This window comes from Pavona decussata, unplaced genomic scaffold (assembly GCF_977016875.1).
Source record: "Pavona decussata unplaced genomic scaffold, jaPavDecu1.1 SCAFFOLD_25, whole genome shotgun sequence".
Lineage (NCBI taxonomy): Eukaryota > Metazoa > Cnidaria > Anthozoa > Scleractinia > Agariciidae > Pavona > Pavona decussata.
In genome coordinates this window covers 2,381,626-2,408,959 of record NW_028145448.1, presented here as the reverse complement: position 1 = coordinate 2,408,959, position 27,334 = coordinate 2,381,626, and the positions used below count along the sequence as shown (strand labels likewise).

Genomic DNA, 27,334 nt, shown 5'->3' with positions numbered 1-27,334 from the left:
GATCAAAACAAAAGTATTTACTGTGGCCAATCATGAGAGATGTAAACAGCACAATGAACCAATCAGAAATCGAAGGAAATACGTGTAACCGTTGTCAAGCACGACTGTTTTGTGCATGCTCAGCTCTCATTGGTTGAGAAAGAAGCACGAGTTTTGCCAATTAACCAATCACTAATCAAAGTACTTTCCACACTCAATTGAAAACCGCTTTAAAACTTGATTGAGGAAGGAATGGCATGTTGGTGTGGTAGTTCAATGTGTAGCTACCGCAAGAAACCGTGAGAGTCACGGCATTTGTTTATATTGTTAACGTTTTATCAAGTTGTTATTTGTTTAAGAAAGGCCGGTAATTCATTTTAGGAATCGGCTTATTTAAGTCATGGTTTTCCGTAAGTAATGCTTTTAGTCTTTCGTAGAACTATCTAGAAGTTTCTAGAAAGCGCGTAATTTAAATAGCGCGCGCTCTTGCCGATCACGACACGATCGCGACAGCGCAAGTTAAGTAAAAAGTCAAACTGTTTCAGTTTTTTCGTCACAAGTCACAAGTCGTAAGCAAGTTCAAGAAGTTAGTAAAAGTCCAAGTTAAGTTAAGGTTTTTAAGTGCAACAAAGTGCAAGAAAGTTCAAGTTAAAGTCTACCAAGCTAAAGTAGAAACTATCGTTCCAGTTATTCGAAGGCAGCACCAAGGTAAATATTTTCGCTGCTTATGTTATTACGAGTTAATGTTTCAATTAGCGTACGCGTACTTAGCGACGCTTGTAACTTAAGTTTTGTTGTTTTGTATTGTTTTCTAATTTTCATTTATATTAACGCAAGTCAATGTCACTGTACTTAGCGTTTTCATTTAGTTGTTTTTATCCATTTGCGTAAATTGTAATTTTTACCTTTTGTTTAGCGCAACAATTATTTTTCATCTGCGTAATCTTGTACAGTTGAGTAATTTGTAAACATTTTAATCTTTAGTTCTCACGGTGTTGAGAGACAAGTTCAACCTTATTAAAGTCTGGAAACATCAGTAAAAGAGACTGTGTTCTTTGCGAATCGCTGGAGCGACACAATGTACAACGGACAGTTATGAGTTTGTGCCTTGTTTTTCGGTCTGCAAAGAAAGCGATCTTTTTTCTCGGTTTCTTCGTGATTTTCTTTCACCAAGCTACGAGCGATGTTTACGTTGATGGCTCGAAAGGTTTAGAACGACCCAAGTCAGGGAATGGTGTCGCCTACGCCAATTTTGCTACGCATAAATTTCACCACCTGAACATCACACCTTTGGTGTCTGCTTCAGTAAAAAACATCTGAGAGTGCGGTAAACTCTGCGTTGATCACCCATCGTGTTTCTCTGCTAATTTTGCAGCATTTTTTCACGAAGAAGGAAAGATATTCTGTGAGCTACTACCAAGCGATAAGTACAATAATTCAGAAAAGTTTCTCGACAACAAAGTTTTCCATCACTTGAGCATAAAGGTAAGTTTGAACAATTTCATTGGAAGTAATTTATCTTTTCAGAAAGTTGCTTAGTTGAGTATATCACATTTTTAAAAATTACTTATACTTTTTGGTAAACTCTGTATTTCAAGAAATTCAAACTAATGATGATTATATACTCCTCTTCAGTCACTTCTAGTAAGTTTTACTTGACTGTGATAACTTAACTGTGATAGAAACTGCGAGGGATAAACGCTGAGGATAGAGACATTTTTGCTGAAACTACTTTAGGGAAAGGAAATTTATCCCAGCTACTGATTCTCTGAAATTCCTTGAGCTGGCCTTATTTAATTACTGACTCCAAATTCCGAAAACAAAAGAGATTCATTTTTACACTTTAATTTTGCTAAAACAGCCATCGTCACTGAAAACCTTACCAGTATTTCAGGCTTTTTTTTGTAATCCCAGTTAATCCGAATTTCTGAAGCACTTATAGATTTTTAAGCCGTTTTCTTGTATGTTTCAGCTTTTAGTTCTCCTGGCTTTGGTTATGTTTTTTTAGAGTTTATATATTGCACTTGTTAGTATTAGAATCATTGTTATAAGTAGCAGCTGTGATCCTCTTTCATTAGCTCATTACATTGCCTTCTCTGAACAATGTGTCACTGAAGCCAAGAAGTGTTTTAATTAAAAGAATGAGATCTGCGACAAAAGAATATTTCCCTGTTCTTGGAATATCACAGCTGTTGAACTGTACATAGTTCCCAGGCCGATTTTGATCAGTAGGTAACCTTTTCTTCTATGTGAAGCCATGAAATGAAAGGATATTAACGACGTCCTTTTATTTGCGAAAGATCTTGGCAAACTGTATTTTACTGCTCAAAAGCTTTCACTCGAAGAGTAACAGTAATAGTGAGTTTTTTAAAGTAAGAACCGCCTTTAGTATCTCGGACGTTGCAAGGCATCACGAAGAACGCCACAGGAATATAATGCTTAAAACATTACATCTGAGATTTCATCTTAATCGAATCTAAAGTGCCAAAAGAATACTGTTTAAAAGTTTCATTCTTAAAGATTTTATTGGCAAACACACTATGCAACCAGCACCTTTTATCAAATTACTCAAAAGTTGCCGACCTGGTGATGGACATCGATGGAAAGGGAAGAATTCGAGTCCAAACTCAATTCAATTCAATTCAATTCAATTTTATTAGCCATTAACAAAAAAATACAACATAAATACATTATAGACGACACACAATATTCTTACTATTACAATATTCATACTTGACTATTTACAATATTAAATGTGTTAAAGGCTAGGAAGCCTATATAGAAGCCGGGGGCTTTTTAACTATAGGCTTCCTAGAACTATTGGATAAACCATAGAAGTTAAGGGTACTGATTGAAATTTCCAATTAAATTTTTTTTTTTAAAGAAGAAAAAAAAACAAAAACAAAAACAAAAAAACAAAAAAGGAAAGGAAGAAAAAAAAGAAAAGGTAAAGAAAAGGTGTGTACCTCAACAAAGAGTCAATTTAACTTAGATAGAAGGAATTTTTTTTAAGTCTTTTGCCAAACAAACTGATAGTTTCACTGTTTTGAATTTCACGACTTAGCGAGTTGAAAAACGAAGGACCTTGAAACCGAATTGAGAATTTTCGAAGATTAGTTCGACAATAAGGTATATAGAAAAGGTTGGAATTTCTTGTTTTATAAGAATGTATTTGACTTGCAAGAGTAAACATATCACGAAAATAATTTGGAAGTAAGCTTCTTTTAAAAAGATACATAAATTTACCTATTTGGTATAAATAAATGTCAGAGAATTTTAAAATCTCCTGTTCTTTAAAAAGAACACCGGTATGAGCATCAAAAGAAACTTTTGATATTATTCTAATTATCTTCTTTTGCAGAACAATAATCCGATTTAAAGTAGACTGATACGTCGATCCCCACACAGAAACACAATAAATTAAGTAAGGGTAAACTAGACTATAGTACAAGGAACGTAAGGAGGTTTTGGGGAGGCAAAAACTAGACTTATAAATAATACCTGTTGATTTTGATATTTTTCTAGAAACACTAAGAATGTGAGGCTTCCATGACAAATGCTCATCGAGGATAACACCTAAAAATACTGTTTCTTTCACACGTTTAATTGCATTGTTGTCAATTTGAATAGATATATCAAGTGTTTGCCTCCTTTGGGGTGGTCTAAAAACCATAAAATTTGATTTTTTAAAGTTAATGGACAGTTTGTTTGCTCGACACCAATGAGTTAATTTAAGCATTTCAGAATTCAAGATTCCAGGAAGCAAGTTAAAATCTTTGTGGGAGAAAAATATGTTTGTATCATCTGCAAAAAGAATAAAGTCCACGACCTTCGACACGTTACACAGATCATTTATATAGAGTAGGAAAAGTAGGGGACCTAGTATAGAATCCTGAGGCACCCCGCACTTAATTTCGCAAGACTCCGACCTAACGCCATTAAATTCCACATATTGTTGTCTATTGCTTAGATAGCTTTCGAACCCTCTAAGTGGAGTGCCACGAACACCATAATGCTCTAATTTTGAAATCAAAATGTTATGATCAACGGTGTCAAAGGCCTTGGACAAGTCTATAAAAAAAATACCAACTGTGCATTCCTTATTGTCAATGGCGGAAGAGATTTTGTCATATAAACAAGCAAGAGCATAAGCGGTGGTGTGATGCTTGCGAAAACCATACTGATTGTCAGAGAGAATGTTATGATTATTAAGAAACATTAAAAGACGATTGTACATTACTCTCTCTAGGATTTTAGAGAACGCTGGTAAAACAGACACCGGTCGGTAGTTCGTAAATATATCCTGCTCACCAGGTTTAAATAAAGGAATAACTCGAGCAATTTTTAATTGTTTTGGTACAATTCCAGAAGTGATGGAACTCATGACAATGAAAAAAATATATGATCTGACTAATGTTTGTTGACGCTGGTGTACAACTGAGCTAAACATTCAACTTCTTTCCTTCTGTTAAAATTTTACTTGTTTTTGACGCTTTAATACAAAAGTGAATTTTCTAACAACTTTAATTATTATTTTTTTTATTTCGTAAACAGACTCCTTGCTTTAAGGACCCTTGCATGTACGGTGCGACTTGTGTGCCCAAGTACGAAGATAACGATTATCACTGCACATGTCCTCTAGGACACTTTGGAAAGGATTGTGAAGATAAAGGTATTATTAATCTGCGCGGAGTTTGACCACCAAGAATATTATGACCAGATTGAAAATCCAAATTTTAGTTGTTCTGAAAAATATTGAGGAAGTAGCAACACCATAGAAAAGTACTCTACCAAAACCTTTGATGTAAATGGTCACACATTAGGATTTCATCAACAGACTCTGAAAGTTAGCATCTCCTTACACAGCATGCACATAATAAACAACACCACAGTGAATGGTCACACTTCAGGAATTCTTCCACAGAATCAAAAGTTAAAAAACGCCTGTAGTACAGCATACCAAAAGGCACCACAGGAAAATACTTCAGTAGCTACTTTGCACATCATAATAAACAGTACAACAGAAAAGTACTGCCTATAAGCTTTCACATGATAGGATTTCCTGAACGGACAAATTAACTTTTATTTTAATGGTGAAACTTTGGGTTTTCATTCACGATCACAGATTCAAAACTTAGAACCACCTCGTACAGCATAAGAAACCGCACCACAGGAAAGTACTGCTCATTAATTAGCTTTCATCTGAATGGTCACACTTTAGGATTTTATCCACAGGCTCAAAAGCTAAAATTAAACCACCTTGTACAACACAATATCAGTAAAAACATCATCACAGGAAACTACTGCTCATTAGCTTTTATCTCAATGGTCACATTTTAGGATTCCGTCCACAGACTCAAAACTTAGATCCACTTTGTACAGCACAATAAATCGCAACACAGGAAAGTACTGCTCAGTAGCTTTCATTTGAATGGTCACACTTGAGGGTTCCAGAATCAGAATCAAAACAGTTACATAACACGCTTAAAAATCAGACAACTACTCTAAGGTCGCGCTGTTCTTTGATATCAGTCTGTTGTTGATTGCCAGAAAATGTAGTTTTGTAGTTAAAAATAATTGTCTTTAAACATTTTAGTTCTAGGAGTTAATTGCAAAGATATCAAGACCCGAGGTGATTCTCGTGGAGATGGTATGTACTGGTTGGACCCGGATGGAGGAAGCCATTCAACTGCATTCCAGGCCTACTGCGATATGACGTCATACGATGGAGGATCACTGCACGAAAAATTGGATTTGCCCTTTTTTTGATCCGCATCAAAGATGAGGTCAAATATAATAACATTTTTGACAACACATTTGATGTGCATCAAATGTGTGACGCCTTTGCATATACCTTTGACTCGAATCAAAAGTGAGTTCAAATGTATTAACAACTTTGAACCTACCTTTGACGCGCGTCAAATTTAAATCAAACAACTTTGACTCCGCCTATGACGTGCATCAAAGGTGAATCAAATATATGATATCTTTGATTCGAAACAAATTTGAATCCACCGTGAATCAAATGCGGCCTTTGTCACCTGTGATTCGAATCTAAGGTAATCAAAGGCGGCCTTTGACAGTCTTTGACCACACATTTGATGTGCGCAAAGGCGTTTTTTCATGCAGTGGATGGACCATGTGTTACACTACCGATGAATACGCCAAACCCAAGACAGAAGTCGAGTTTAATCCTCAATTTTCTTATGGGAGTGACGGTTACAGGACGAACTGCAACAACATCTCAGTAAGTTGATTGAAAGCAACATATCAGGCAGTTGATTGCAGCAGTGAAAAAAAAAAAAAATGAAATTGTCCAGCGCAAAGAAAATCTGCGTATGACGTCAAAATTTCAAAATTAACTTTTTTTTTCTTCCTCCGTGATCAGTTGTCTAAGCTGACGGTACGGTGATTACTTCTGTTGCAGACCTTCCATCTCAAGCAGACGTGCACGATTACTTTGGTGAAATCAATAGGGCTTAGGTTTATTGTAACGGCAAGATCGCAATTTATTTTATTCTTTTCGAAATTTCATTTTCTAGTTTACTGAAATTATCTTCATTGATCACCAAACTGGTAAAAAGGTTTACCTCAAGCGACTTACCAAGGAGCCCATAACGGCCCCTAGCAACTACGGGAAGGATGCTGTAACCTACGGATTGTGGGAGGGCGTCGGGGCAAGTAAGGCTTATTCCTACCAGCTGTTGATCTGTGATGTTGCCCACGACTCCGGTTTCATGGTTTCTGGTCACACGGATTGCGACAAGAAGTGTAATTATTGGTGCAGTGACACCTCTTCGCCGTACTTCCGTACCTCATGCTCTCCTGGGGGAGGGTGTAAAGGAGTGGCATTCAACGCCACTGGTCACGGGGATCTCGATAACAGACTGATAAGTGTCGGTCTACGCTAAAGGACGTAGCTAACGTAAGGCTCAAGTATAAACGAGAGCCAAGAAGGAGGGTCTGTATAGGGGTGATGGATTCTCGACTGCCAGTTAAAATTTAAGTCATTTCTCAGCTGCTACCTATAGCTAAAACTTCTACTTTTCAAGTTTCAGTTATCACTTTATTATGACGGATCTCAGTTAACTTTTACTTCTCACGTGTGTTTTTTTTTTTTTTTTTGCGGTTTTCTATCGTATCAACGGTGTCCCTCTCGTTAGCCGAACATTATCGAGTATCATCCGAGGATTTCCGAAGAAGACCTTTCGAGTGACTCCGATCTCTTTGGAGACTTTACAAACACTGGTTGTCACCTAATGACGACCTCACGACTTCTAGAAACAACTTGTGAGGAGGTTCGAGCCATCTTCGTTAGCAGCTTATTCTCTACACAGTTTTCTTAACGTTTTTCACTTCGCCTATCAGTTAAACAACCACGCCATTTCTCAGCTGACAGTTAAAATTGTGACCAATTCTCAGCCATCAGCTAACTCCATGCAGACCCTCAAGAAGCATTAATCCGTCCAGTCCGGCCAATATCACCAAGTATATTCTCCTAAATGTTCTTAGTAAGTTGTAGTAGTAGTTGTGGGAGTAGTTGGGAGAACTTGTTTTTTAAACATAGAGACTTGTCTTTGGAAATCATCAACACAGTAACATAACTTACATAACATAACATTTTATTCAGGAGGCTTCAACACAAATACAAAAACATCCTGATTAGGGAAATCGTGAGGTTAACCATGTATAAAAACAATTTCCCAAACTAAAAACTTAAATTAATATATTTTAAAAGTAGAACTAGATAAAATTCGATGGCTACTGATTCAATAAAATTTCAAGTAAATTTGAAGTCTACTCTTAAATACAGATAATGATTCGGCATGTACAATATATCCTGGCAAGTCATTCCGTTTACTAACAACGCGAATAAAGAAAGAATATTTGTAGCAATTACATACTGCTCTTCTGAAGTAAAGTTTATAGTCGTGGTTAGCTCTTGTACGAGTACATTTGGCAAACTCAAAGAAATCTGGGAAAGAGAGGTGATCAATGCCAAAAACTATCTTATAACATTGAACCAGAGATAGAAATTCTCTTCGCTTCTCTAGTGTTTGCCATTTCAGTAAGCTACAACGATGCTCATAACTCATTTCGCCACCTTTCTGCCTTAAAGCAAGTCGCAAAGCTCTTCTTTGAACCTTTTCTAACGCCACAATATCCTTAATCAAGTACGGGCTCCAAACAGGAGCCGCATACTCAATTATAGGCCTGACCAGTGACTTGTAGAACTGCGAAAACACATCCTGGTTATTTGTTCTGATAGACCGCTTTATGATACCCAATACCATATTTGCCTTTTTTACCGTTGCAGACACATGCTTCGTAACATGTTTGATGATCATTTCCTTTATTCTCATAACCTGTATGATTAATCAAGCAGCGATATTGTAAGGAGAAATTAGATTCTCACCGTTTTTAAACCCAACAGGGCGGAAGCGTGACAAGGGAGTATTGGAGCTTATTCACTAATGCAATAGGCCATTTTACAGTTGTGTTCTAAGTGACCTGGTGATGTAAGCGAGGCTGGGGGTGACCGTGTTTGGTTCATGTGTAGATCGTGCTGTTTTTATGCTAACTAGTTTTCATTTACATATGAAAAGCAGTGAGGTTTATATCAAACAAGGTCACCGCCAGCCTCGCTTCCAATCCAAGACCAGATCACTAAGCACGAAACAGTAAAAAATGGCCTTAGTATTAGCAATAGCACAAGCATAGGGTGAGTCGATCATACATAGACGGTCTTAAGACTTCTCACTCGTAATAATAACAATAATGGCTCAGAAGGAAGTTTCAAATTATTGTGATTTATTATTGTGAGTACAGTTTTCAATAATACCTTGGGCGGTTTCCGGTTCCGGTCGAAATAAATCTCTTACCGTTTTTATTAACTGAATATTCTTTGAAAGACTCCATGAACAAACTTATAATTCCATTGCCTCGCACCAACTTTCAGCAAAACAGCTTTGGCTATAGTGGTGAGGTACCAGGAACAGCTGTCATCAACTATACTCTTGCACCATTTTTTAGTGACTAATTATAATCTTTTTTTTTTTTTTTCTCACAAACACATGAATTCCTGTAAAGCAGTTGTTGCAACGTAGTTATTAATCTAAGAATAAATTTTTTTAGGGGAGACTTTGTCAGTTCTTTTCTGTGCTGATGAATTTAACGTGAAAATTAAGGCGGTGCCTACTTTTGCTATTGTGCATACGTTTTGCACATCTCAGAATGGTCCATGAGGCTCTGATTTCCTAAGGAAGATGCAATTGAAAGGTGTTTTTAACGCGGTTTATAAATATGCGAGAAAAGAAGATCTTGCAAGTGCTATTAAAATCCGAAAAGAAAATTGGGTTTTACAACGCATTTTTCAGAGATAATAAAGCTAAAAATTGGAGAAAATACATTGTTATGTATTTTTGCCCTTCATTATCAGGAAATAAATTTTCATTAGCGCGAAAACATTGGTCAATAAAATTAATGTATAATTAGTTTAACTAGGAAATGAAACATTTCAATTTGTGGCAGAGTCATTAAGGAGTTTTGCATCGAAGAGAAGATTTATTAAGGCCAATACACCTTATTCCAAAATGGCTACCATTTTAATATTCTATTGTTGGTATTCAAATTAGCCGTTCTTACCTCGTTCTTAAGCTCAAAACTCAAAAGAATATTTTATCTTGGACGAGGCAAGAGGGGCTAATTTGAATGAAACAAGAGAATATTAAAATGGCAGCCATTTTGGAATAAGGTTTATCAGAATAGCGTTTTATCGAAAACAACATTCTTTAGTGCGAATGAAGATTTATTAACCTAGGGTTAACGTTCCATTGCGCGAATAAAATTTCAACTACAAAAGATTTTTAGTTACGTGGTTTCTGACTAATTTCCCAATGGATTTATATGGATGCTTAAATTTAAAAACGATGCTGTACATGTGCACACTGGTTTCGCAGTAATGGAGCACAGAGTTCGTCGAAACCGTATCCCAATTGAGCATCGTGAAAGGATATTTAGGGCGTTTGAAGACTTCCGCGAGAAGAAGAGAAACGTGAACACGTTAATTGCCAGAAAATGTGCAGCGTAGTTTAGGTTTATGCAGACTTACATATACCACGATGTTTGAATGGGGAGTTGATTGAAGAATATAGCTAAGACTTGTTTGATTGTTACGCTGACTGTATCTCTGTTGTAATGAATTTTTTTCCTCGTAAAAAAGAACATTAAGAAGCGTCTAATGTTTGTTCATTCTCTTAAAAAGTTTGTTATTTCCATTAAATTGAACTGACATTCGCATTAATGAACGTTCTTCTCTATGTAAAATGCCTTATTGATGACGCCGACAATTAAAAGGATTACACATTCGCTTTAATTATTTAATTTTAACACTAATGAAATTGTTTTTCTTGATAATGAAGGGCAAAAGCTGTAGCGCTTTTTGTAAATATTGTTGATTAATTTTCTTTAAAAAATGCAAAAAAAAAACAAAAACAAAAACAAAAAAACAAAACAAAGACAAAACACAAAAAAACATTTAAGCCACTGTAATTCTAGTCAAGCCTATAGTCTGACGAAGCGATTAAAAACGGCGACAGCTATTTTGAGATTTAGATGTACTCCACTGATGGTATACGTTCAACTCATAAAAATAGAAAGGAATAAGGTGCTGCAAGGTCTTAAACGATAAAACAGAAATCCGCGACTTTCGGCTGTGTTCAGTCTTTTCGTTTGCACACCGATATGACAACGGCGACGGCAACCAAAACGTCAAAAAAGCAATAGACTTTTAAAATAACCATTACAACAACTCTGCTCTTGCGAAGGACCGTTTTAAATTGGGCAGATCTAATATATAGCGTGGTATCTCATTCCACAATTTTACACCAAGTCAAGAGAGAAGGAACGAGTTTGTATCTCTAATCTAGAGCTGCTTTTTTTAACTCGTGAATGCGCGCATGCGCAATGAACGAGTTATAGCGATGAGTGGGGTTTTCCCTTGGTAGGTAAATCTCGTCCCCAGAGCCCGCTTTTCTTTTGGTCAGTGACAACTAAGCGTAATATAAACAAACACATGTCCTCGCAGTTAGCGGATGAAATTCGCCCAGACAGAAGCCGCAATAAAATTCATTCGGGGTAAGATCGATTCAACAGAAAAAATGTAAACACTAGACTAACACTGAAAATTTGTATAGCAACTCTTGATGTATTTCTATATTTACGTTCACTTGGATAAAGCCAAAATAGCAACTTTAGCAAGGTTAACGCCTCCCGATGTTATTAAACAGGACAGAAGCCGTCGTTTGAATGTAAAAAGGAATATTACCATGCTGAAAACAGCAAGATTTAGGTCACGTGCTAGGCAACCAAAGTCGTTCACATGTATCAAGTTTCATTCGGCAACAACACGACGCGAGGAAAAAAATTACGGAGGTTCTTGGAAGAAAAACTGGACGCTTTCCTGTCGATTGGCAACCACGCAAAACCACCAAAAAAACGTACACGTCCACCTTTGCGTTGCTTCGCACATCGGAAGGAAACAGAGCGCGTGTGTAATTTAATTGTTTAATTGTTTTTTGCATAACGCATTCCGCAATGCGGCATGGCGTCCACAAATCCTTGTAGCCTAGTTTGATGCGACCACTATTCACTTCTGCATTCACGAGTTGGCTCACAGGAGCCTTTGATTAAAACTCTCAGGGGCTGGATTATCGTGTGTTGTATGAATGAACACTGGACGTTTTCTCAAACAAATGTAACATGTTTAGGGGAGCAGGGATGGCGGAGTGGTGAGAGCACACGCCTCCCACCAATGTGGCCGGGGTTCGATTCCCGGACTCGGCGTCATATGCAGGTTGAGTTTGTTGTTTGTTCTCGTCCTTGCTCCAAGAGGTTTTTCTCCGTGTACTCCGGTTTTCCCCTCTTATCAAAAACCAATCATTTCCAAATTCCAATTCTCCTTAGAGACGATTCTTCTTCCGTATTTCTTTCTTTTTATTTGTTTTTGTTTTTGCTCCCATTTTTGCTGGGTAAGTTTACAAAGCGTGAAGGATGCCGTCTGGACTGATAGCAGTCTCTTTCTTCTCCTAAGTTCTGTCACGGTCGTGCGATTTCTAGCGAGCCGCGAGGAATTGAAAGAGACCTACTTTTCCTCCCTCTTCCCAATCCCTCCTCGTTCACTTTTCCAATTTGCATAATTTTCCATCGCTTTGCACGCGTGATCCGAGGAATCGAAGGCTCCTGTGGGCCAACTCGTGAATGCAGATGACACATCAGTAATTGGAATGTAGACGGCTACGGAAACTTCCTTCAAAGCTAAAAGAAATTATATCTTTGCCCGATTATGTAACGAAAAACTGAACCATTCTTGTACTATAAAAATGATTGTCAAATTGTTCTCTACAGATTGAAAAAGATTTATCTAATGCGCAAATTTAAAAAAATCACTTGTTTTTTTTATTCAAAGTTCGTAGAAGCACGCCATGTGCAGCTACGTCATGCAAATTCGTGTCAGATAGTCCGGGGCTACTGGATTTTGCGATCGGGCTAGTGGATTCTAACCATCACTTGTCCGATGGGCAAGTGAAGTTTTTTTGGGAATTAAAATTACAAAATTACTGTAGGGCAAGCCGATCTCACAAAGGGAAATCTGTTCAACAAAGTATCGCATTACATTTCATGCCCGACATAAATGCGTGAAATTTTTCCTTTGGAGTTCAGTCAACGCAATCCTCAAGTAAAAATAATGAAATATGACAAGCTCTTGCTAAATAAGAATTATTTATCGACCGCGTCCTTTTGCTTTCCCATAAATTACCAGTTGTAAATTGCGAAAAATGAAACATTTTTTCCCTTTGAAACCTCTTTGAAAGCTGGCAAGATCTTAAAGTGTTCATTTTACCAGAAATTTGCATTATTTTGTTTACGACGTCACTGATGCGTGACATGGCACGTTCTGCTTTTGCGTGAAAACTGACAGCAAAACTAGTTTTTTTTAGCGAACTAATCTACTTGATGTAATACTTTTGTATGAGAAGGAAAAATATGATGAAAGAAGTTGAGTTTTCATGTATCCAAAAAGTTATGATTAGCAGTGCTTCTTTCAGCTGAAGACATTTTCTGGCGGAAAATATTTTTTGGCGGCAAAATTTCAAGTTGCGCAACCCAATATCACGCATTCTTTCTGACTAAAACGATTCAGTTAGTTCAATCGCGAAGGGAGTCCATGGCGACAATTACTTTTAAATTAAATTATTTTTTAATTAAATTATTTCTAAATTAAATTATTTTTAATTCTTACAAGACAACGCACTTTGTAGAAAAAAAACCTATAACTTTGCTCAGATTCAAGGAAAAATCTCCATTCTTACACTAAAATGATTGTCAAATTATTCTCTACAGAATGAATAAGGGAATTCTGATGCGTCGTGAAAAACGTTTCACGTGTTTTTCTTTCACTAATTGAGTTTACGACCCCGGACTTTCTGAAAAACTGAAAAAACTTGTAACTTTGCTCAGATTTAACGAAAAATCTCCATTCTTGCACTAAATGATCGTCAAATTATTCTCTACGTATTGAATAAGAAATCCTGATGCGTCGTGAACACTGCGCACGCCCGAAAGTTAACGACAGAACCGACCAACCAACCAACCAACCAAGTCAACAGTCAGCCATCGCTATAACTCGTTCATTGCGCATGCGCGCATTTACGAGTTAAAAAAGGAGGACTGCTCACAGTCTAGATGCCTTCTCGAGTTCTCGCCTACCGGTCTCACGTATATGCTTGAAGATGTACTTGTTGTTCCAAGAACTTATTGTGCGAAGTGGAAGTAGAGACCCATTATTTGCATGATACTGAAAACAGAACTTGCGATTCTCTTTCATTAGCTCATTACATTACCTTCTTTGAACAATGTGGCACCAAAGCCAAGAATTGTTTTAATTAAATGAATGAGATTTGCGACAAAACAATATTTTCCTGTTCTTGGAATATCACAGCTGTTGTACTGTATATAGTTCCCAGGCCGATTTTGATCAGTAGGTAACCTTTTCTTCTACGTGAATCGTGAATTTTGGTTTTGCTTCTCATTGGTTGAGAAAGTAGCAGGAGTTTTGCCAATTAACCAATCACTAATTAAAGTACTTTCGACACTCAATTGAAAACCGCTTTAAAACTTGATTGAGGCAGGAGTGATGAAATCAAATGAAAATTTTATTAATGTGTCGTAGTTGGTATGGTAGTTCAATGTACAACGGACAGTTATGACCAAGAGTTTGTGTCTTGTTTTTCGGTCTGCAAAAGAAGCGATTCTCTGTCTTGGTTTCTTCACAAGTTTTTTTCACCAAGCTACGAGCGATGGTTACGTTGATGGCACGAAAGGTTTAGAACGACCCAAGTCAGGGAACGGTGTCGCCTTCGCCAATTTTGCTACGCATAAATTTCACCACCTGAACATCACCCCTTTGGTTTCTGCTTCAGTGAAAAACATCCGAGAGTGCGGTAAACTTTGCGTTGATCACCCGTCGTGTTTCTCTGCTAATTTTGCAGCGTTTTTTCACGAGGAAGGAAAGATATTCTGTGAGCTACTACCAAGCGATAAGTACGATAATTCAGAAACGTTTCTCGACAGCCAAGTTTTCCATCACTTAAGCATAAAGGTAAGTTTGAACAATTTCATTGGAAGTTATTTCAGTATCATTTCAGAAAGTTGCTCAGTTGAGTATATCACATTTTTTTTTAATTTCTTATACTTTTTCCCCATTTATTTGTAGTTTCGGCCTTTAGTTTTCGTACTGTGTGTGTTTTGAGAAAGAGCGCCTTCAATATTTTGAGTAGCAACTGTGATCCTCTTTTATTAGGTTCATTTATTACATTGCCTTCTCGGAACAATGTGGCACAGAAGCCGAGAAGTGCTTTAATTAAAAGAAAGACATTTGTGACAAAAGAATACTTTCCTGTTCTTGGAACATTACAGCTGTTGTACTGAATGTAGTTCCCAGGCCGGCTTTAGCAACAGGAAGGCCGGTTTCCTTCCGACGTTGAGCCATAAAATCATAAAAGGAAATCAACTTCCTTTTACTTACAAAAGATCTCAAACTCTATATTACCAAGAAAAAGTTTGACATTACTGAATTCTGAGCAACGAAGCATAAACAGCATAGAAGTATTGCTCAAAAACTTTCATTTGAAAAGTAATTATACTGTAGCGAGTTTTTTTTTTTTTAAAGCAAGAACCGTCTTTAGTATCTCGGACGTTAGTTACAAGGCATCACAAAGAACGCCACAGGAATATAATGCTTAAAACATTACATCTGAATCATCACGCTTTGGGACTAAATCATCTTCATTGTCTAAAGTAAGTTTTATTGGAAAAATAATTATGCAACTATCACCTTATATTAAATTACTTAAAATTTACCGACCTGGTAACAGGCAACGACGCACGGCCAGGAAAGCATTCGAATTCAAACTCATGACAATAAAAAATACATATGATTTGATTAAAGTTTGTTGACATTGGCGTGCAACTGAGCTGAACATTCAACCTCTTTCCTTCTGTCAAAACTTTACTAGTTTTTGAAACTTTAATTAAAAAAGCGAGTTGATACAAAGATCTTTATGAAATGATTTATTTTTATTTTGTAAACAGACTCCTTGCTCTAAGGATCCTTGTATGAACGGTGCGACTTGTGTGCCCAAGTACGAAGATAACAATTATCACTGCGCATGTCCTTTAGGATACTATGGAAAGGATTGTGAAGCCCGGTAAAGGTATTCATCTGCGCGGGATTTGACCACCAAGAATGACAGAGATAGAAAATCTAAGTTTGAGTCGTTCTGTAAAATATTTTAGACAGATCTAGCAACGAACCACAGGAAAATAATGTTGAGTAGCTAGCCTGTATATCATAAAAAACATTAAAATGCTCACTCTTGAGGGTTTCAGAAACAATTACATAACACGGATAAATTCAGACAATTACTAAAACGTCGCTCTTTTCCTTGATATCGATCGACGGAAAAAGGAGTATTGTAGCTAAGAATAATTGTTTATTAATCACTTCAGTTCAAGGAGTTGATTGCAAAGATATCAAGACCCGCGGTGCTTCTCGGGAAGTTGGTATGTACTGGCTGGACCCGGATGGAGGAAGCCATTCAAATGCATTCCAGGCCTACTGCGATATGACGTCATACGATGGACGATGGACCATATGTTACACTACCGATGAATACGTGGAACCCAAGACAGAAGTCACGTACAACGCTTCCTTTCCTTATGGAAGTGACGGGTACAGGACGAACTGCAACAATATTTCGGTAAGTTGGTTGAAAAGATTGCAGCAGTGAAAAAAAAAATAGAAATTGTTCAGCGCAAAGGAAATCTGCGTATGACGTCAAAATTTCAAAATTAATTTTTCTTCTTCCGTGATTACTTTGATTACGTGCAGTTACGGTGATTACTTCTGTTGCAGACCTTTCCATCTCGTGCAGACGTGCTCGATTGTTTTGACGAAATCAATAGGGCTTAGGTTTATTGTAGCTGCAAGATCGCAATTTACTTTTTTCTTTTTGATATTTCATTTTCTAGTTTACTGAAATTATCTTCATTGATCACCAAACTGGTAAAAAGGTTTACTTCAAGCGACTTACCAAGGAGCCCATAACGGCCTCTAGCAACTACGGGAAGGATGCTGTAACCTACGGATTGTGGGAGGGCGTCGGGGCAAGTAACGCTTATTCCTACCAGCTGTTGATCTGTGATGTTACCCACTACTCCGGTTTCATGGTTTCTGGTCACACCAATTGTTACAAGAGGTGTAATTTTTGGTGCAGTGAGAACTCTTTGCCGTACTTCCGTACCTCATGCCTTCCTGGAATAGCGTGTAACGGAGTGGCATTCAACACCACTGGTTACGGGAATCTCGATAACAGACTGATAAGTGTCGGTCTACGCTAAAGGACATAGCTACCGTAAGGCTCAAGTATAAACGAGAGCGAAGAGGGAGTGTCTGTATAGGGACGGGTGATGGTTTCTCGACTGCCAGTTAAAGTTTAAGTCATTTCTCAGGTACTAGCTAAAACTTCCGCTTTTCAAGTTTCAGTTATCACTTAATTATGACGGATCTCAGTTAACTTTTACTTCTCACGGTTTTCTTTTTCTCTCTGCGGTTTTCCATCGTATCAACGGTGTCCCTCTCGTTAACAGAACATTATCGAGTATTACCCGAAGATTTCCGAAGAAGACCTTTCGAGTACTTCCGATCTCTTCGGAGACTTTACAAACACTGGTTGTCACCCGATGACGACCTCATGAATTCTAGAAACAACTTGTGAGGAGCTTCGAGCCATCCTCGTTAGCAGCTTATTCTCTACACAGTTTTCTTAACGTTTTACACCTCGGCTATCAGTTAAACAACCCCGCCATTTCTCAGCTGACAGTTGAAATTGTGACCAATTCTCAGCCATCAACTAAGTCCATGCAGACCCTCAAGAAACATTAATCCGTTAAGTTCAACTATTGCCACACATATACACCGTATTCACAAATGGCGGACACGCGCGGAAAAGACTGGCACTACGCATCAAAACGAGGCGTTTTAGGATAAACAAAACAAAATTCCAGCGAATGTAAGCTTCTAGAGGGTCGATAAGTGCTGAGCTTCTAAAAATTGCGTTTTTCTGATCACTTAGTCCGAACGAGTTCAAGTTCTAGTGTTTGTTATTTATTGGCTGGCTTCTTGTAGAAATCTCAAATGCAAACTAGACACTCACGGGAGAAAACGGAGTTACATTGTTTGTTTCAAACCTTCGAGTTTAATGTCTAGTACAGAAAATATGAAAAGTTGTTTGAAAGATCTTTACTCTAGCAGGAGCCACAAAGGTTTATTCAATGTATTTTTTGGAAAGGGAATTAAAACAGGTTTCGAAGGAAAGAAAATGAATCTACAAACGGGCGCAGTTCCAAAGAGGGTTGCGTGGTGATTACTACTCGGAAGTTCCGATCACAAAAGCTACAAAAACCGACTCCTACTACTGTGAACAGCTCTAATGCCTAAAAAACGAAAACAAAAGGAGGTGGAGGGAAGCTACAGAAAGAAAAGTTTAACTGTGGAAGCAATATGTGAGCCGAGACTTAAATATTTCGGTACATTTTTTGGCGCTTTTCCCCCGAAATAAAAAAGATATCATGCATCGAAAGATTGGCAAAGATTCATGCAAGTCTTAGTCATTGAGAATGTGGCAGTTACCAAAGTCAAGAGGAACTACTGGAAGTAAGGTATCAATTTTAAGAAAACGATCCTGCAAGGAAATTCAGGAATGTCACTCTCAAATGCATTATATTGTAACTGCACTACAAGGAATGGCAAGTTTAGGAACCCAGTGTAACGCGAAATACGATAATCTAATTCTGACAAATTACCTAATAAAGTACAGCTGTAAGTATGCAAATCTTTAATGATTTCAACCGAAATGCCGGTTAAAAAGCCACAATGCTGTGTTCTCTAGTCCCTGTTTCACGGAATACAATTTTCTCATTCAGGCAAGAAATGTTCCTTCTGAGCTTGTTCCATTATTAAACAGTTGGATTTTGATGATTGATTTAACAAATTATGTATTTTGAGGGGACTGCATTCTCTCCTTGTTGTTTACAGTACGGCTACAATATAAATGAATCGAAACAGACAAGTCTTGGTTCACCTGTTGCTTCTTTCTAATTTATTCTTCCAGCCGTTTCTCTTCACATCCTTCACGTCTTTTCATTGTCATCTTCGTCTTTTTTTCCTTCATATTATAGCGGTTTAGACAAATGGTTGTAGTCTCTCTTGCGCTTGGAACGTCCAATACGAAGTTGTTCACGCAACTCTCGTTAGAAATGCATCCTTTTGTATGTTAATTTTGTTTCCTTCAAGACCTATCTTACCTTCGGATTCCGAAAGACATACCAAACAAACTTCTGTAGTATCTCTATCCATCTGTGCTCGAAAGTTGAATCCTTCGGAAACAAAAACTCTAACCGATTTGCTTCTGTGATTGTCTATTTTGCATTGGGATTGCTACAAGAAACGAACCAAGAAACACTACACCTCTCTCGTTCGGAATAAAACCACTCTGTGAGCTTGTACTCGCAGGCAAATTATTTTTTGTTTATCCTAAAACGCCTCGTTTTGATGCCTAGTGCCAGTTTTTTCCCGCGCATCCGCCATTTGTGAATACGGTGTATACTCTTAACTGTTCTTAGTGGTTTCCCATGGGAGTGGTTGGGAGAACTTGTTGTTTAAACACAGAGACTTGTCTTTGGCAATCATAAGCACAGTAACATATGTTTGGTGATCATTTATTTTATTCTCATGTACAGTATGTTTGATAAAGCAGTGATATTAATAATAATAATAATAATAATAATAATAATAATAATAATAATAATAATAATAATAATAATAATAATAATAGTTCAATTATATAGCGCACACATCCATTATTTGCCCAGGGCGCTTTACAAAAAATTTACCCTAAGAATAACTTAGAAAACTAAGGCTGGCAAAATACCAAAAGACAAAACACTAGAAAAAATAGCAAAAAACTAGAATCTAAAATTTAAAAACATGATAAAGAGTTACTCTCAATAAATTTAGTAAAAAAGAAAGTCTTGAGTTTTTTCTTAAATAATAAAAGTGTAATGGAACGTCGTATTTTCAAAGGAACAGTGTTCCAAAGCTTCGGGGCGCAAACAGAGAAAGCCCAGTCACCATCTGTCTTGGTTTTACAAGTTGGCTGCATTAGTAGGTCTTGAGAGTTCGTGCGAAGAGACCGAGTTGATTTCCGATGTTCCAGGAGTTCCATTAGATATTGCGGACAAAGACCATTCAATGATTTATAAACAAATAGGAGATGCTTAAACACGATCCGGTATGAAACAGGCAACCAACGAGAAGTTAGATTCTCATAGATTTTTAATCCAACATGGCGGAAGCGTGACAAGGGAGTATTGGGGCTTATTCACTAATGCAATAGGCCATTTTAATTTCAGTTGTGTGCTAAGTAACCTGGCCAAGGATCGCCTCCCACCAGTGTATTCACGGACTCGGTGTCACATGTGGGCTGAGTTTGTTGTTTGTTCTTTGTCCTCTTCGGGTTCTCCGGTTTTCCCCTCCCCTCAAAAACCAATATTTCCAAATTCCAATTCTCCTTAGGGACGATTCTTCTTCCGTATTTCTATCTTTTTTTCCTTTTTTTTTTAGCTATTTTGCTGTGTAAGTTTACAAAGCTTGAAGGATGCCGTCTAGACTGGAAGCAGTCTCTTTCTTCTCCAAAGTTCTGTCACGCTCGCACGATTTCTAACGAGCGGCGAGAAACGCGGGCGCAGAGGGAAGGAAGAACTGGAAGAGACCTACTTTTCCTCCCTCTCCCCAATCCCTCCTCGTTCACGTTTCTAATTTGTATAATTTTCCATCGCTTTGCACGCGTGATCTGAGGAAAAAAGTACGACTTCTCACAGTCTAGATGCCGTCTCGAGTTCTCGCCTACCGGTCTCACGTATATGCTTGAAGATGGACTTGTTATTCAAGGAACATATTGAGCGAAGTGGAAGTAGAGACCCATTATTGATATGATACTGAAAACAGAACTTGATAAGTTCCAGTACTGAAATTGTCCCTTAAGATCAAGAACCAATAATGCGATTCTAACCCATCGTAAGTCACCGCTTTTGTTTATGCTCTCTTGGGGAGAGGGAGTGGGGGCTTAATAGAGAGGGGCTTTACTAAAAAGTTAAAGCTCTAGAAGGGGAGGGAAGTGGGCGCTTCAAGGAGCATTTATGGCCGGTAAGATGTTTCAATATTAAAAGGTTGTGAAGGATTACACCTCACTTTTTCCACCAGCTTTTAATAAAGAGGGTCTTAATTGGGGGATATCTTTGCAATTGACCGGTGACGGTTAAATTTTAGGGCTTTCAAGTTTGACGGTTGTATGTTATCAAGGGGAAATTTCTTCCATGAGCCGTTTAAGTTGATATTAACAATGGTGTTCTGGAGGTTGTTTTTTGGTCAGAAACGCATTATCAATGAAGTAAATCATTAGTATTTTGAAACCGGAAGTAATTCCAGACGGAAGTTAGTTGTGATGTCAGTTTAGAAGTGGAAAAGACCATAAAGTGAGTATATTTGGGAAAAATGGAAACTTGTTTATCAGTTAAAAAGAGTCTTTGAGAGCCAGATGTCCGGAATGAGAAAGACCTTGAAATAGTTTAACGGCTAATAATAACTGCTTTTTTGACGGCTGACGGTAAAAATTGCCCCTTTTTGCCGTTTGACGGTTAAATTTAAGGCTGTTTGACGGCTGACACGTAACCCAATTAAGACTCTCTTTAAACAGTCTTTTCCCAAATGTGAAATTCCCACCAGTTATTAGTTTTGAATTAAAGTTTCAGTCAGAATTGATATCCTAGTAAAATCGATATTACCAATTTTTACAGTTCATGTTCATATTTACGTAATTCGTGGTAAAATTGCCAGTGGGAAAAATATACTTAAGTCACGCAAATTTATACACATCGTATATTGTTTTCAAGCCTCTTTAGTTTTTGTCACTAACTTAAAGATTAGTGTTTCTTCTAATTTCAGCGAATTACAATCTTATGAAAACTTTTGATGACAACAATGTTGATAATACATGTTTCTCAGTACGCGAAATACAATTCTGATATTCACGCGTTTGAACCTTTGGACTAAACAAAAGGCAGATAATCCTTGTCGTTGACAACAAAAGATGAATTTTGGCGTCATGGTATTTTTATTGTTTACGTTTTGTTCTATTTTGGTCCCGTTAATAGCATTTCTTGAGCTAAAAATAATACTCGGTTACGTTTGGTTAAATCCATCTGAAGCTTTTTACGACAAACGAGTCTAGAAGATTCCATAACGACAAATCTTTATAACGTTTTAAATGCCCCTTTAATACAATCGCTGTATATTTTCCTAAGCCCTAACCTTGCAACGGTCGGAAAAGTTTCAGCTTTGCAAAGTTGTTTCAACACTCTAAGCCGATTTGATTTTATCGTATGTGTACAATGGTCAAACTTACTGTGATCCTGTTTGTTTTCTTTTTGGTTTGTTTTCTTCTGAAGATCAGAAAATCACTAAATGATTCATGCTCTTGACTGAAATAAAGGAAGTTATGTCTACGAGGTTAAGAAGCCCAGTCAACCGGAATTTTGATGTAATGATCTTCAAGTCCAGCTGTCGATCAAGACCAACCAAGAATTTTTTCTCGTAAGCAGTAAACGTTTTCCAAGGCGTTGTCCGGGCGCCAAGAAAAAAAAAAGCTATACGCTCGTCTGCGAAAACTGTTCGTTCTCTTTCTCTGCCCATGCGGGTCAGGGGTCCGTTCCTCGAAAGTCCCGGTAATTTTTCGGGCCCGGAAAGCTATTTTTATGTGCATAATGTTTACATTAAAGAATCAAATTTCTCTGTTGTGAAAGCTAAGCAATAAAATTCAAAGCAAACGAAGAATGTAGGGCTGTTGTGCAGGCTAAATCTGCACTATTATTCATTAGATTCGGATTTTAAAAAAAAAGCTCCTGACCCTAAACATTACGCATTCAAAATATAGCCTAATGAATCTCCATCTCTCGAAATGATAAATGAAGGGAAGGAAAGATAAGAAAAGAATTTTACTTCTATCTAAACCGCAGCCCAAGTTTCCAAATAAGGTAACAACGGTAAATTCCGTCGTTTGTTTTGAATGGTGAACTAATCAGGTTGCTGCAAACTATAATATCTGGTTATGGTATTATAAACTAATTATGACAAGTTTAGAACGGTTCTCATTTGAGTGTCGTAGAGATCAAAACAAAAGTATTTACTGTGGCCAATCAATCATGAGAGATGTAAACAGCACAATGAACCAATCAGAAATCGAAGGAAATACATGTAACCGTTGTCAAGCACGATTGTTTTGTGCATGCTCAGTTCTCATTGGTTGAGAAAGAAGCACGAGTTTTGCCAATTAACCAATCACTAATCAAAGTACTTTCGACGCTCAATTGAAAACCGCTTTAAAACTTGATTGAGGAAGGAATGTCATGTTGGTGTGGTAGTTCAATGTACAACGGACAGTTATGAGTTTGTGCCTTGTTTTTCGGTCTGCAAAGAAAACGGTCTTTTTTCTCGGTTTCTTCGTGATTTTCTTTCACCAAGCTACAAGCGATGTTTACGTTGATGGCTCGAAAGGTTTAGAACGACCCAAGTCAGGGAATGGTGTCGCATTCGCCAATTTTGCTACGCATAAATTTCGCCACCTGAATATCACGCCTTTGGTGTCTGCTTCAGTAAAAAACATCCGAGAGTGCGGGAAACTCTGCGTTGATCACCCTTCGTGTTTCTCTGCTAATTTTGCAGCATTTTTTCACGAAGAAGGAAAAATATTCTGTGAGCTACTACCAAGCGATAAGTACAATAATTCAGAAAAGTTTCTCGACAGCCAAGTTTTCCATCACTTAAGCATAAAGGTAAGTTTGAGCAATTTCATTGGAAGTTATAACTTTATGCTTAGTTGAGTATATCACATTTTTAAAAATTTCTTATACTTTTTGGTAAACTCTGTATTTCAAGAAATTCAAACTAATGATGATTATACTCCTCTTCAGTCACTTCTAATACGTTTTACTTGACCTTGATAACTTAATTGTGATAGATACTGCGAGGGATAAACGCTGAGGATAGAGACATTTTTGCTGAAACTACTTTAGGGAAAGGAAATTTATCCCAGCTACTGATTCTCCAAAATTCCTTGAGCTGGCCCTATTTAATTAATGACTCCAAATTCCGAAAACAAAGGAGATTCGGTTTTTCACTTTAATTTGGTAAAACCGCCAACGTCACGGAAAACCTGACCAGTATTTCAGGCTTTTTTTCAGTGTAATCCCAGTTAATCCGAATTTTTGAAACGCTTAAGCCCGTCCAAATCGATTTTCAACCCGTTTTCTTGTACGTTTTAGCTTTTAGTTCTCACTATGGTTATGTTTTTTAGAGTTTGTATATAGCAGTTGTGTTTTAGAATATTATGAGTAGCAGCTGCGATTCTCTTTCATTAGCTCATTACATTACCTTCTCTGAACAATGTGGCACCGAAGTCAAGAATTGTTTTAATTAAATGAATGAGATTTGCGACAAAACAATATTTTCCTGTTCTTGGAACATCACAGCTGTTGTACTGTATATAGTTCCCAGGCCGATTTTGATCAGTAGGTAACCTTTTCTTCTACGTGAATCCATGAAATGAAAGGATATTAACGACGTCCTTTTATTTGCGAAAGATCTCAGCAAACTCTATTTTACTACCCAAAAGCTTTCACTCGAAGAGTAATAGTAGTAGTGAGTTTTTTTTTTAAGAGAACCGTCTTTAGTATCTCGGAGGTTGCAAGGCATCACAAAAAACGCCAGAGGAATATAATACTTAAAACATTACATTTGCGATTTCATCTAAAGTGCCAAAAGCAGTTTACAACCACAGAAGAATGCTGTTTAAAACTTTCACTCTTAAAGATTTTATTGGCAAACACATTATGTAACCAGCACCTTATATCAAATTACTCAAAAGTCGCCGACATCGGTGGAAAGGGAAGAATTCGAGTTCAAACTCATGACAATGAAAAAATATGTGATCTGACTAATGGTTGTTGACGCTTGTGTACAACTGAGCAAAACATTCAACTTCTTTCTTTCTATCGAAATTTTACTTTTTTTTACGCTTTAATATAAAAGTGAGTTTTCTAACAACTTTAATTATTATTATTTTTTTTATTTCGTTAACAGACTCCTTGCTTTAAGGACCCTTGCATGAACGGTGCGACTTGTGTGCCCAAGTACGAAGATAACGATTATCACTGCACATGTCCTTTAGGATACAATGGAAAGGATTGTGAGCATAAAGGTATTAATCTGCGCGGAGTTTGACTACCGAGAATGACCAGATTGAAAATCAAAATTTTAGTGTTTCTGTAAAATATTGAGGAATTAGCAACACCATAGGAAAGTATTATACCAAAACCTTTGATGTAAATGGTCCCACTTTAGGATTTTACCAACAGACTCTGAAAGTTAGCATCTCCTTATACAGTATGCACATACTAGTAACCAACACCACAGTGAAGTACTGCCCAGAATAGCTTTCATTTGAATGGTCACTCTTTAGAAATGCATCCTCAGATTCAAAAGTTAAAAACCCCTGTAGTACAGCATACTTAAACATAATGTTCAGTAGCTACCTTGCACATCATAATAAACAACAACACAGAAAAGTACTGCCTATAAGCTTTCACATCATAGGATTCCCTGAACAGACAAATTAACTTTCATTTTAATTGTCAAACTTTGGGTTTTCATTCACGATCACAGACTCAAAAGTTAGAACCTCCTCGTACAGCATGATAACCTCACCACAGCAAAGTACTGCTCAGTGGCTTTCATCTGAATGGTCATACTTTAGGATTTCATTCACAGAATCAAAAGTTAGAACCACCCTGTGCAGTATAATAAACAACACCACAGGAAAGTACTGCTCAGTGGCTTTCATTTGAATAGTCACACTATAGGATTCCGTCTACAGATGCAAAAGTTAGAACCACTTTGTACAGCATAATAAACAGCACCAAAGGAAAGTACTGCTCAGCAGATTTCATTTTAATGGTCACACTTGAGGGTTCCAGAATCAGAATCAAAACAGTTACATAACACGCTTAAAAATCAGACAACTACTCTAAGGTCGCGCTGTACTTTGATATCAGTCTGTCTTCGATCGCCAGAAAATGTATTTTTGTAGTTAAGAATAATTGTTTTGAATATTTTAGTTGTAGGAGTTAATTGCAAAGATATCAAGACTCGAGGTGATTTTCGTGGAGATGGTATGTACTGGTTGGACCCGGATGGAGGAAGCCATTCAAATGCATTCCAGGCCTACTGCGATATGACGTCATACGGTGGAGGATGGACCATGTGTTACACTACCGATGAATACGCCAAACCCAAGACAGAAGTCACGTACAACGCTTCCTTTACTTATGGAACTGACGGGTACAGGACGAACTGCAACAACATATCGGTAAGTTTATTGAAAATTTTCCGGCAGCGAAAAAACAAAAATGGAAACTGATTTTTTTCCCTAGTGTGATCTGTTGTCTAAACTGACGGTACGGTGATTACTTCTGCTGCAGACCATTCCATCTCGTGCACGATTGTTATTTGTCAAAATCATTTGGGCTTGGGTTTATTGTAGGCGCAAGATCGCAATTTATTTTTATTCTTTCTGATATTTCATTTTCTAGTTTACTGAAATTATCTTCATTGATCACCAAACTGGTAAAAAGGTTTACTTCAAGCGACTTACCAAGGAGCCCATAACGGCCTCTAGCAACTACGGGAAGGATGCTGTAACCTACGGATTGTGGGAGGGCGTCGGGGCAAGTAAGGCTTATTCCTACCAGCTGTTGATCTGTGATGTTGCCCCCTCCTCCGGTTTCATGGTTTCTGGGTACACGAATTGCTACAAGAGGTGTAATTATTGGTGCAGTGACACCTCTTCGCCGTACTTCCGTACCTCATGCTCCCCTGGCATACCGTGTAAAGGAGTAGCATTCAACACCACTGGTCACAGGAATCTCGATAACAGACTGATAAGTGTCGGTCTACGCTAAAGGACATAGCTACCGTAAGGCTCAAGTATAAACGAGAGCGAAGAGTCTGCATGGGGATGATGGATTCTCAGCTATCAGCTAAAGTTTAAGTAATTTCCCAGCTATCAGCTAAAATTTCAGCTTTTTTCAACTTTCACTTAAAGTGCCCCTGGGACGAAAACTTCATTTTCCAGCTTTTTGCATTTTCGTGTAGAATTCCACATAGATAACTAGTTTCATACGGATTCTACTTCATAAACTGTATTCTGCTGTTATTTAGTTCGCAACAGCAGAATACAGTTTATGAAGTAGAATCCATATGAAAATTAGCCATGTGAAATTTTTCGTGTTGAGCCAATGACGTCACTTCCTGTAATTTGAGCCTTAACTTCCGGAACAAGGCCAAGTAATGGCGGCCGTGAAATCTCGAATAAAAAGCTAAGACAAAATACTTCCGATCGCCGTAAAGGATTGAAATTTGGTAACATGAGTAAGAAGGTCATATTCTACACGAAAATGCAAAAAGATGGAAAATGAAATTTTCGTCCCAGGGGCACTTTAAGGACGGTGCCTACTAATAAAGAAGTATTTTTGCGCGGTCTATAACTATGCTGTAAAAGCAGAACTTAGCAAGGGCTATTGAAATCCAAAAAGAGATTTGGGGGTAACCACGCATTTTTTTTTT

The 27,334-nt window shown here is 37.5% G+C and overlaps 3 protein-coding genes and 1 long non-coding RNA gene across 5 annotated transcripts in view; 3 read left to right on the top strand and 1 right to left on the bottom strand.

Moving 5' to 3' along the window:
* Nucleotides 1-19,850, bottom strand: part of LOC146485774 (uncharacterized) — a 108,451-nt gene extending 88,601 nt beyond the window's left edge. The window contains exon 1 of the long non-coding RNA XR_014863349.1: nucleotides 17,509-19,850. This is a non-coding gene — a long non-coding RNA (uncharacterized LOC146485774). The remainder of the gene's footprint in view (nucleotides 1-17,508) is intronic.
* LOC146485776 (uncharacterized) lies at nucleotides 1,310-6,890 on the top strand. Its single transcript, XM_085103146.1, has 5 exons — nucleotides 1,310-1,464; nucleotides 4,534-4,651; nucleotides 5,576-5,717; nucleotides 6,109-6,226; nucleotides 6,522-6,890. Exons 2-5 carry the CDS (start codon nucleotides 4,558-4,560, stop codon nucleotides 6,888-6,890), a joined length of 723 nt encoding a protein of 240 aa, XP_084959272.1. The 5' UTR covers nucleotides 1,310-1,464; nucleotides 4,534-4,557.
* On the top strand, nucleotides 14,099-17,099 carry LOC146485775 (uncharacterized). The gene is made up of 4 exons (XM_085103147.1): nucleotides 14,099-14,638; nucleotides 15,631-15,742; nucleotides 16,045-16,298; nucleotides 16,570-17,099. The coding sequence occupies exons 1-4, from the start codon at nucleotides 14,243-14,245 to the stop codon at nucleotides 16,936-16,938; spliced, it is 1,131 nt and encodes a 376-aa protein (XP_084959273.1). The 5' UTR covers nucleotides 14,099-14,242; the 3' UTR covers nucleotides 16,939-17,099.
* Nucleotides 19,851-23,358: 3,508 nt separating the features above from the next.
* LOC146485773 (uncharacterized) lies at nucleotides 23,359-27,330 on the top strand. 2 transcript variants are annotated; one of them, XM_085103141.1, is made up of 5 exons: nucleotides 23,359-23,487; nucleotides 24,794-24,911; nucleotides 25,834-26,078; nucleotides 26,302-26,812; nucleotides 27,213-27,330. In XM_085103141.1, the coding sequence occupies exons 2-4, from the start codon at nucleotides 24,818-24,820 to the stop codon at nucleotides 26,668-26,670; spliced, it is 708 nt and encodes a 235-aa protein (XP_084959267.1). In that variant the 5' UTR covers nucleotides 23,359-23,487; nucleotides 24,794-24,817; the 3' UTR covers nucleotides 26,671-26,812; nucleotides 27,213-27,330. The 2 variants fall into 2 exon arrangements, with proteins under 2 accessions (XP_084959267.1, XP_084959266.1); XM_085103140.1 differs by having other exon boundaries at nucleotides 25,828-26,078.
* Nucleotides 27,331-27,334: the final 4 nt, after the last annotated feature.

What these genes read in the sequence shown, in the direction of transcription:
- LOC146485776 (XM_085103146.1), top strand. Translation starts at nt 4,558, where the DNA reads ATGTACGGTGCGACTTGTGTGCCCAAGTACGAAGATAACGATTATCAC. An exon ending in AAAGGATTGTGAAGATAAAG is followed by an intron (nt 4,652 to 5,575) that starts GTATTATTAATC and finishes TAAACATTTTAG; the next exon opens with TTCTAGGAGTTAATTGCAAA. An exon ending in TCATACGATGGAGGATCACT is followed by an intron (nt 5,718 to 6,108) that starts GCACGAAAAATT and finishes TTTTTCATGCAG; the next exon opens with TGGATGGACCATGTGTTACA.
- LOC146485775 (XM_085103147.1), top strand. Translation starts at nt 14,243, where the DNA reads ATGACCAAGAGTTTGTGTCTTGTTTTTCGGTCTGCAAAAGAAGCGATT. An exon ending in TCCATCACTTAAGCATAAAG is followed by an intron (nt 14,639 to 15,630) that starts GTAAGTTTGAAC and finishes TTTTGTAAACAG; the next exon opens with ACTCCTTGCTCTAAGGATCC. An exon ending in CTATGGAAAGGATTGTGAAG is followed by an intron (nt 15,743 to 16,044) that starts CCCGGTAAAGGT and finishes TATTAATCACTT; the next exon opens with CAGTTCAAGGAGTTGATTGC.
- LOC146485773 (XM_085103140.1), top strand. Translation starts at nt 24,818, where the DNA reads ATGAACGGTGCGACTTGTGTGCCCAAGTACGAAGATAACGATTATCAC. An exon ending in AAAGGATTGTGAGCATAAAG is followed by an intron (nt 24,912 to 25,827) that starts GTATTAATCTGC and finishes TGAATATTTTAG; the next exon opens with TTGTAGGAGTTAATTGCAAA. An exon ending in CGAACTGCAACAACATATCG is followed by an intron (nt 26,079 to 26,301) that starts GTAAGTTTATTG and finishes TTCATTTTCTAG; the next exon opens with TTTACTGAAATTATCTTCAT.